This window comes from Leucopleurus acutus, assembly GCF_964270905.1.
Source record: "Leucopleurus acutus genome assembly, chromosome: 15".
NCBI classification, from domain to species: Eukaryota; Metazoa; Chordata; class Mammalia; order Artiodactyla; family Delphinidae; genus Leucopleurus; species Leucopleurus acutus.
Genome location: NC_139157.1, coordinates 10,077,352 through 10,087,627, shown reverse-complemented (window position 1 = coordinate 10,087,627; position 10,276 = coordinate 10,077,352). Strand labels below are relative to the sequence as shown.

At 44.6% G+C, this 10,276-nt stretch overlaps 2 protein-coding genes across 2 annotated transcripts in view; both read right to left on the bottom strand.

Annotated features, from left to right (window-relative positions):
- The window catches only part of TMEM242 (transmembrane protein 242), a 45,476-nt gene that overhangs the window by 10,505 nt on the left and 24,695 nt on the right, over positions 1–10,276 (bottom strand). The gene's annotated exons all lie outside the window — the stretch shown is intronic.
- Positions 2,169–3,492, bottom strand: LOC309972058 (L-lactate dehydrogenase A-like 6B). Its single transcript, XM_082855496.1, has 2 exons — positions 3,030–3,492; positions 2,169–2,855 (listed from the first exon to the last, which is right to left on the bottom strand). Exons 1-2 carry the CDS (start codon positions 3,418–3,420, stop codon positions 2,275–2,277), a joined length of 972 nt encoding a protein of 323 aa, XP_082711622.1. The 5' UTR covers positions 3,421–3,492; the 3' UTR covers positions 2,169–2,274.

The following is a 10,276-nucleotide window of genomic DNA, read 5'->3' as shown; positions in this document are numbered from 1 at the left end:
CTCCCGTTGCGGAGCACAGGCTCCGGACCGCAGGCTCGGCGGCCATGGCTCACGGGCCCAGCCGCTCCGTGGCATGTGGGATCCTCCCGGACCGGGGCACGAACCTGCGTCCCCTGCATGGGCAGGCGGACTCCCAACCACTGCGCCACCAGGGAAGCCCGAACTTTTCTTATTTTAAGCCACACAGCTGGAGATTATTTTTTTACTATAGTATAACCCAGCCTATCCTGACTGAAGTAGCTGGTGAAGAGAATTACAAAACAGACATAAGGCAGGCTCTGATCTCCTTCAATATTACATTAAATTTGGCTGAAACATGGCTGAAGAAAAATTCAAGGGCTGGACAAAGGGGAAGAGAAACTTGGTGCAATTAAGCTTAAAAAGGTTTTAGAACCACCTGGAAACAATCAAACCACCACTTTTGCCACCTTCAGGGAGCTCAGCACATCGATTAATCCCATAATATGACACAGCTTCCTGGGTAATCAGAACATTTTGATATTTTCAATGAAATAGTATGGTTCAATGAAATAATAGGGGAGCTCTGATCAGCACAGTTAAGTAAAGGGTCAGTTTTGGGGGTTGGATCACTGTCCTATGTCTACTTGATAAAACTAAATAAGCAGGACTGGCTTAATTTAGAAAGCAGATGCTAGGGGCTTCCCTGGTGGCGCAGTCGTTAAGAATCCACCTGCCAATGCAGGGGACATGGGTTCGAGCCCTGGTCCGGGAAGATCCCACATGCCGCGGAGCAGCTAAGCCCGTGCGCCACAGCTATGGAGGCTGCGCTCTAGAGCCCACGAGCCACAACTACTGAGCCCGTGTGCCACAACTACTGAAGGCCGCACACCTAGAGCCCGTGCTCTGCAACAAGAGAAGCCACCGCAATGAGAAGCCCGTGCACCACAATGAAGAGTAGCCCCCGCTTGCAGCAACTAGAGAAAAGCCCGCGCGCAACGAATACCCAATGCAGGCAAAAAAAAAAAAAAGAAAGCAGATACTAGTACGTTTCAATTTTGATTAGGCCTATTGATATCCACATCAAACCTGAGATATGTTTGAACATACCATATAATTTATTTAATATTCAATTGAATAGGAGGGCTAAGATTCTCATTTCCTAAGTTATTAGTACCACTTAGGTAAAGGTCAGACGAGCATCTTTACTTTCTCCTAAACCTTCAATGTATCACATCCATACAGTATAGAATCTGTAGTAAAGTCAACTGATTTAGGAATAAAAAGTGAACATGTAACTTTCTGAGAAATACAATCCCTGAAGTACTCATTAAAATGGCCAAATTTTATGACAGTGACTAACAACAGGGCACAATTCAAAAGCAAAATCTTTCCGTTAATGTGAAGTAAACTGAGCAACAGAGATGACCCTGGAGTGTCTTAGTCAGGGCCAGGGCACACTCTGCAGGTAAGACTCAGCCCAATAAGAACAATTTATAATGTGCTTCTTGATTTAATGTGCTAACAGGTCAGGTTCTCAGAAGCAGTTCTAAAATTATTTCAGTCAGACTTTATTTTTAGTAACTGTTACCACCTCTCTCAGGTGTCTTTCTGAAGCTTTATATTTTACTGCCTTAAATACTTTATAATAGCTACCAACTAAATCACTATTATTTTCATTTTTTAATGATCCTGCTTCACTGGTACATATACATGAGCATGCACACACACACACACAAGCACACACAGGACCTGCTTCCAGCTCCCATTTTACGATGCCTTTTTGAAAGCCTGGCTGATAGGCTGTCACAGGGCAATGAAGACAGCTGATGGCTCCATTACAGAAAATGCTTCTGTGTATACGTTTATTTTCACATTGTATAGGAAGTTACAACGTCAAAAAAATAGTATATAAATGAACATAGGTATAAGTCATCCAGAACAAAAGAATGAACCTGTACTTAATGAAAAGAATCAGAATTTCTGTAACACAACAAACACCTACATCCTACATTTTTTTGGACAAGTGGCAACTATACACACACCTACACAGGGTGAGGACCGGTACATCAGTGGTACGAAAACACCTTCTTAGATGCAGTCACTTAGGAATTGTTTAAAAAAAAAAGTATAATTCAGCATCTGGATGCTAAATAAAAGAGCTGGGGGGGGGGTCTAAATAAATAGGGGAGTCACTCTACCCACTTCCCTGTTTCCAACTTCTAGGAATTCAAGTTTATTCAAAAACTGGACACACACAACTCCATAACTACTCTCTTTTCTTCAATAACTTCAGAATGGTAGTTTTAAACAACGTTAAAACTTAAGCTCCTTTTGAATTTCCCAAAGTGTTTTTGCACTCTTCTGCAGATGGGTCTCTTCTTCAGGGGCCAACTTTACTTTTATAAGGTTGGTAATACCACTCCCTCCCAGGATACAAGGAACACTGAGGAATACTTCTTCATTTATTCCATAGAGACCCTTAATTCTGGTGGAAACCGGATGCACTCTCCTAAGATTCTTCACAATACTTTCTGTTAAGTCAGCTACAGACAGGCCAATGGCCCAAGAAGTATAACCTTTCGTTTTAATAATCTCATAGGCGCTAGCAACCACATCTTTGTGCACATTTTTCCACTGCTCAGGATCTTTATCAGTTCCTATATCTACGTTCAGATCCTTCAGAGGGACACCAGCGATGTCCACTCCACTCCACACAGGAACACTTGAGTCTCCATGCTCTCCAAGGATCCACCCATGACAGCTTTCAGGATGGATACCAAGCCTCTGCCCGATGAAGAAACGGAAACGGGCAGTGTCCAGATTACAACCACTTCCAATAATACGGTTTTGGGGAAATCCACTCAACTTCCAGGCTACGTAAGTTAAGATATCCACTGGATTGGAAACAACAATCAGTTTGCAGCGAGGACTGTACTGAACAATACTGGAAATTATTAACTTAAAGATGGCGAAATTTCGCTGGACTAAATTAAGGCGTGTTTCTCCTTTTTCCTGGCGTGCACCTGCTGTGATAATCACGAGGTTGGAGTTTGCAGTGACAAGGTAATCTTCGCTGGAAATAATATTGGGCATTCTCACAAAATGGCTGCCATGCTGAAGATCCGCTGTCTCACCCTTCAGTCTGTCTCCATCAACATCCACCAAGGCAAGTTCATCACTCAGGCCTTTTAACAGGATGCTGATAGCACAGGCCATGCCAACCGATCCAGCTCCTACAATGGAGATCTTATTGCAACGAACGGGCTCCTCTGAGGGGAAATTCTTCATAAGCTCACACTTGACCGTAGCCATCTTGGACGCGGGGGCGATGGGCCAGGTGCCCCTGTGGGCGATGCCTGCCGGCTGGCAGGGACTCAACACCATTCCCGGGCACAGGCAATTCAGTCTCACAGCGCCCACTCTCTGCCTGGCCCGCTGCATTCCCACAGCCCAGCTCATGGCTACTCACTCGAGAGGTGAAAGAAGAGGGATAGGAAGAAAGCAGCAGGCAGCCTTACAAGCTCAAAAGCAGAGAGCTGTGACCGTTGGCCGTTTGCTCAGCCCGTTACTGCGGCTGCGCAAGGCCGGGACCTTTGGACGCGGCCTGCTACTGCGGCTGCGCAAGGCGAGCCCAGCTCTCGTGGCCTCAAACGGGCCTCCGCAAAGTACTTCAGGTCTGATCTGATTGCGGGGAGGGGGACGACGATGACGACGCGGTAGGGCTCCTCTCGCAAATGAATTCTGGAGTTAAAATTTTAAGAACTCGAATTCTCTCCACTACTTAGCATATATAATGAGACAACCCAGATCCTTGCGATTACTGATTTTCTGTTTTCACTACATATGCCAAGTAAAAACATTTCCATTCAGTACAGATGAAAATAAGGTTAAATTTTCATAACTGTATCCCTGCCAGGAATAAGCAGGTGCGTATCCTTTGTCTCCCAATGGCCTCCTGCACCATTTCCCTGCATCCGTTGGAAAAGTGGGACTCCTGTTTCCCGTTGTAGCCAGTTCGAGAACCTTACACTTGGAAAGGCTTCCGCTGCCTTTATGTCAGTCACGACCGTGACTGCGGAAGTCGTAGGATCCTGACGACAAGGGGCAAGAGCCGACCGTGAGCTAGTCAAACAGTTGCGACAAAGGAAAGCTCCTAATTGAGAGTCCTGATCGAAAACGACTTCTCGAGTAGAAAGATGGTGATGATGTAGCCTGATATCAGCATGAGGATATATCTTCTACGTCCTTAAAATGGCAAATTTTGGCCAACTGCACAAACCAGATTATTGATTAAAGTACTAAAATATTAGCTAGTGCAATATGGCACCCGTGTACCTTACTTTCCTCTGCGTTCTTCTGGTCAGTGTTATGAATGTCCTTTCAAATTTCTAAGGAAATAAAAACTTTACATCTGATACATATATGTTTTTATATATATATATATATATATATATATACACACACACACACACACACACATACCCTTAAACCCAATAAACTATAAAAGTCCAAACAAAAATAACAGTACTTTCTCCTCACTTATATAAACAGAATTCTGACCATGTAATGATTCCTCAAAGCTTTCCTCTCATTCCAAGAAAGCAGTATGTCCTCCCCTAACGGAGCTCTTGGTACATGCCGCCTCCTCACAGGCAGGAAAAAAAATTGTATATGTATATATATGTGTGTGTGTGTGTGTGTGTGTGTGTGTACACATATATATTCCATTTTAGAATACCAAATCTTGACAAAATGAATATTTTACATTCAGGACTTGAAAAGCTATTCTCATTCTTTCTGCCACTGAGCTGCAGTCCAGGAAGAGAGCAACAGTAAGCAAAGGAGTTGGTGAGAGGCGAGAAAAGTGTGGCAACAGTGGAGACCCTGCCATCCTGTTTAGATGGTACAGTACGAGCTCCGTGTCACACAAAATGGTAAGAGCACCACATACATGCGTTCTCTCCACCCCGGTGGTCAGATTTATGGTCACCGTTTGTCAAATTAAAAAGGAGAATATTTAAATGATCTTTATTTAATGGTGGCTGACATCTTATTCTTTCTTTTATCCCAGTCATAGCTTGAAATGTTTTAACCTGATGCCTGTTCTCACTTTTTCCTACAATGATTCCTTTGACCAGTCATTTTTCTTATAAGTGTTCTAGAGGATGAAATTCAAGGACATAAAGACTCTTAGTTAGACGGCCTTTTTCTACAGTAATTTTCTTTCTAGAGTTTGAACCTCTTCAGAAATACCATCACTATGACAGCTGCCTCTTCAGTTTTTCCCCTTAGCCACACTAAATCAATTTTGAGAAAAATAACACTCTCCAAAATAAAAATATCTCAAACAAAGCAGCCTTTTATTTACAGTAAGTCTTGAGATAAGAAGGAAAGAACTAAAACAGATGAACAGATGACAGGTCTACCCAAAGATGTGGAAAGCCAACTCTAGCTAGCCAGCTCCCTAATGACCTTCTGTCTTAGGTGGCTCATTATTCCTTTTGAATGGAAAATCTAATTCAAATTATCTATTCAAAATTCAGTATAATATTATGGCTGATGGCAGGATTATGCCATAATACTTTTGGTTACACCACTTAGGAGGGAGGGATCAGGAAATAAAGATGACTAGCAAGCGTCTGGACCAAGGAGGGTTGTAAACTAAGTCACTCTATTCCTTCCACCTGGACTCTCATCCCCAGCTCCCCCTGCCCTTTTTCCATCTAGGAGTCCAGCTCAAATATTCCACGCTCTCCTAAGTCTTCTACAGTCTCCCAAGGAGAATTGACTTTTTAAAAATCCGCCACCACTGTACTGTGTACCTCTCTCCATTACAGGATTTATCACACACAGTTAAATGTAATTACTTATGAATTTGTCACTCCAAAAGGGATCACCTTTTTAACAGCATATCCCTATCCTCCAGAACAGAGCTTGGTATATGAATAGGGATTCAGTAAATGTTTATGGTAGAAAAGAATGAGGAAATAACTACAGAACTGAGCCAAGTAAGGCTAGAGGGCTAAAATGTGAGTGAGATGGAAAGGCAGGGCTGGAGAATCCACCTGGTGCTGGAGTTCTGAATAAAGGGGTAAGTAAAATGGTGCCTGTCTGGGGTTTCTTAGCAAGGTTGATACATAAATTTCAGATAAAGCTATGAATAAACTAAAAGATTTCTTAACTACTTTCAAAGCTAATGCCCACCTTTACCACCTTACAACATACAAATTAAAAAGAAAATTCTACAGTGCTAGAAACACAGTAAAATAAATATGCAAAGGCAGAAGGAATATTTTTATCCTTTGAAGTTATTTAAAATGTTTTGTTCTATGGAAAACTTTTAAGAAAATAATCCGTGCACAAAACCCTGGATTTGAAAAAACAAACAAACAAGATGCAATGAAAGCAGTGTTAATACTGTAAGCTATAAACTCACCAGCATGCAAGTAGAACATTATATAAACACAATTATTTTAAAAGTCTTGTGATTTGAAACTCATAAAATGCAAATTGTAGTTTTTTTAAAAAAATTAGTGGGCTGTGATTCTGTTGCTCATAGATACTAAAATCTACCTAACTCCGTAATCCTTGTGTGGGGCATCTTTACAAATCCCAGTACCTCAAAGTATTTTCTTTCGTCAGCAGTACTGGGAATGCTGGGGGAAGGACAAAAGCAGGGCCACAAAGCTTTGTCTACTGTGTAGAATAAAGGTAGAATGTCCATTCAAAAAGCAACCCTGGCACCAACTTCCTATTTATGGTATTCAAATACTGTAACATGAATTGGCAAGCTCTTCTGATAAGTTACCCAGAGCTCACTTTTGTTCTTTAAAGGCATCATCTTACACTAACTTTTAATGCAATGTAAAAAAGCTGCTTGGGCTTCCCTGGTGGCGCAGTGGTTGGGAGTCCGCCTGCCGATGCAGGGGACACGGGTTCGTGCCCCGGTCCGGGAGGATCCCGCGTGCCGTGGAGCGGCTGGGCCCGTGGGCCATGGCCGCTGAGGCTGCGCATCTGGAAGGGGCCACAACAGTGAGAGGTCCGTGTAAAAAAAAAAAAAAAAAAAAAAAAAAAGCTGCTTGTATGAACCATTAAAAAGGAATTATTTTAATGTGGCACAAAACATGAAAAACAAAGAAATTAATATTCATTAGTATGTGTTTAAACATCCTAAATCATATCTAAAAAGAGAGAGTTTAATTTTATGGCTTAGGCTCTGACTGCACTAAGTGCTGTTTTACTAATTCAGCTCATTTATTCTCTGCGATTGGCTTAATAGAAATACTACTCTAGTCCAGTAACAGCAGCCTTACCCATCAAAAAAAAAAAGGACACAAAGGATATTTTTGTGTATGGAAGTTACTTTCAGTTTGAGGCAACCTTAAGTTACCTTTATAAACTCCAAACTGCCAAAACAGATTAACTCCACGTTACAAAGTTTAAAAACTAATTTGCCTCCAGACTCTATCTGGGCAACAAAGAGGGTCAGCAGCATTGGGAATAGTGAAGAAAGAAAGGGGTGTTCTAGGTGGGGGAGCAGCAAGGACAAGGCTCTGAGGCTAGAAAGCACACTGCCTTTCAGCACGGCTAGACCTCTGACCGTGACAGAGGCTTATTAGAGGCACAGCTAGACTCTCAACCGCAGCACTCCTGACATTCTGGACCAGATCATTCTTTATGGGCCTGTCCTGTGCACTGTAGGATGTGCAGCAGCTTCCCTGGCATCTACCCATTAGATGCCAGTAGCTCTCCTGTAGTTATGACAGCCCAGACAGTACCTCCAAACACTGCCAAATCTCCGTCGTGGGTGGAGGTGGGCGGATGGGGCACAGCAAATTTGCCGCACACACCTCCCCCACCCTGGTCGAGAAGCAATGGGTTAAAGAATAAGCAGGGGCCCGATCACACAGGAACTTACCAACGTCTTCAAGGGCCCTGGAATGTATTCTCAAGGCAAGAGGGCGCCACTGAAGTGACAGCGGCAGTGTGATCAGATTTCATCCAACAGAGTTCACTAAGTACCTCCTCTGTGCTAGTAAGCACGGTGCAGGTGCTGAGGATACGACAATGAACAAGGTACACTCCACTCTCTTAGAATTTATGTTCTTTTAGCAAAAACAGATTAACATTTTAAAATGGTCAATATAACTTCATTTTGCAACAAGTGTCGTGAAGAAAACAAAACCGGATAACATCAGAGAGGAACTGAGTGGTGGGAATGAAGAGGCTACTGTATTTTAATTAGATGGTCTGGGGAAGCTTCTCTGAGGGGGTGAAGTAAATTTGCGTTGAAACCCTGGATGGCAACACAGAGCCAGCCCTGCAAAGACCCAGGGAAGGAGTCTCCTGGGCAAAGCTAGAAAGGCCCTACGCATAAGGCTGGAGTGCTGAAGGAACAAGAAGGCCCAGGGCCTGGCAGGGCAAGGTGGGCGTGGTATGGGAGAGGTGATGGTGGTGGCTCAAGATGAGGTCAGCGAGGTAGGTGGGGCTACATCCTGTGAGACTTCCTCAACAGGAGATGCTGAAGGGTTTTTAGATAAAGGAGTGACATGATTTGACCTACATTTAAAATATATCTACGTGGGAAAAAAAATTCTAGAGAAAGTAAAGGAGAGGCCGAGATACTAGACAAGAAACTGTTTCAATACACTAGGCAAAAGGTGACTGGAGGTGGAGAGAGATGAAAGAGCTAGGCTCTGTTTAGCAGCTGGGCTAACAAGCAGGTGCTCACGGCTTAGGTGAAGGGAATGACGGGAAATGAGAAAATCTACCATGATTCTCTGCTGGGTTTTTGGCTTGAACAACTGGGGGGATGGGAGTGGCACTCACTGAAATGGGAGAGACTAAGGGAGGAGCAAGTTAGGGAGGAGGAGAGGAAACCACAACTTCTGGCTGGGACGTGGGGCTTTGACATGCCTGTGAGATGAGATGGACCACGTGCGGTTTCAAGGTAAATCTGAAGGTCAGGCTGGAGCTATGTATTTGGACATTATCAGATTGTATAGATTGTTTTTAATGCCAGGGACTACGCAAGAGCACCAAGGACTGAGGACAGATGGAGAACAGAAGAGTGCAAGTATGAAGCCACTGGACACTCCAACACTTCCAGGTCTGCAGAGGAGGAGCCAGAAAAGGAGATGAACAGAAATGGCCAGTGAGGTGGAAGGGGTAGAAGCCAAGAGAGGGGAGAATGCTCCCTCGTGTCAAGTGTTGCTGAGAGGTCAAGTAAGAGAAGGATGACGACAAGACCTGGACCTGGCAACAAGGACGGCACTGGCGACCCACACCAGCAGTTTTGGCTGTGCTGGGAAAGAAGCTGGACTGAGGAGAAAAAGGAGAGGAAGTGGAGACAGCGATCACAACCAACTCTTTTCAAGAAACCTCTCCAATGACAGGAAGCAGGCACATGGGCTGGTACCTGGAGGAGGACGAGGAACACCGAGAGAAGACTTTTAGAGGTGGGAGAAACTAGAACACGACTCCACACACTGCAGCAGAGGGAAAACTGATCACCGTCAAAGGCTGGGGATCATTATGGGAGCGAGGTCCTTGGGTAGATGGGGGTGGGAGGCGGGTGGATGCCCTCATGCGTGTGGGGCTTTGGCCGCAGCATGGATATTTCGCCCATGGTAGAAAGGCAGAGCTGCGGGGAAGAGGAAGGCCAGCGCGTCCTTGCGGTAGTGTGGGGAAAGGGCTGCGACGGGGCAAGGTGGCAGGCAGAGAGAAGGGACCCTAGCTGTAATAAGCACCTTGGGGCAGGAAGGTGCCCCAGCTACAGTGGCTGTGAGGGTGGGGGAGGAGCAAGACTTGGTGACTGATCAGATACAGGGGTGAGAGAGAGTGCGGTCACGATAAAGGCCAGCTTTCCAGTCCAGGCAGCATTGCTAGATGATGGATGACACTGCCATTCACGGTGGGTGACCCGGCAGTAGGTTGGGGGGCGAAATGGTGGGGGGAGTAAATGACAGTTCAAGTGGAAACACACGTAACACCAGTGGGACATCCAAGCATCAGTGTCCAGTCAAACGGGCCCGTGAGCTAGGAGCTCAGGGGTCTGGCTGAAGACGCGGTCCTGGCAGTTGTCTGCATGTGGATGAAGCCACTGGAATGGACAGAACCGTGGAGAAAATACCAGGGCAAAGGAGGAACCTGAAGTCAACAGGATGGTGGGAGGTGAAAAACAAGAGCCAAAGTAGGATCAGGAAGAAGTACAGAAAGAATAAGAACTATGAAAGCCCAGAATCTGTTAGCACAGAAGCAAATAGTAACTGATATATCTGAGTCATCAAGAAAAAGTGAAATTACGTTCAACACA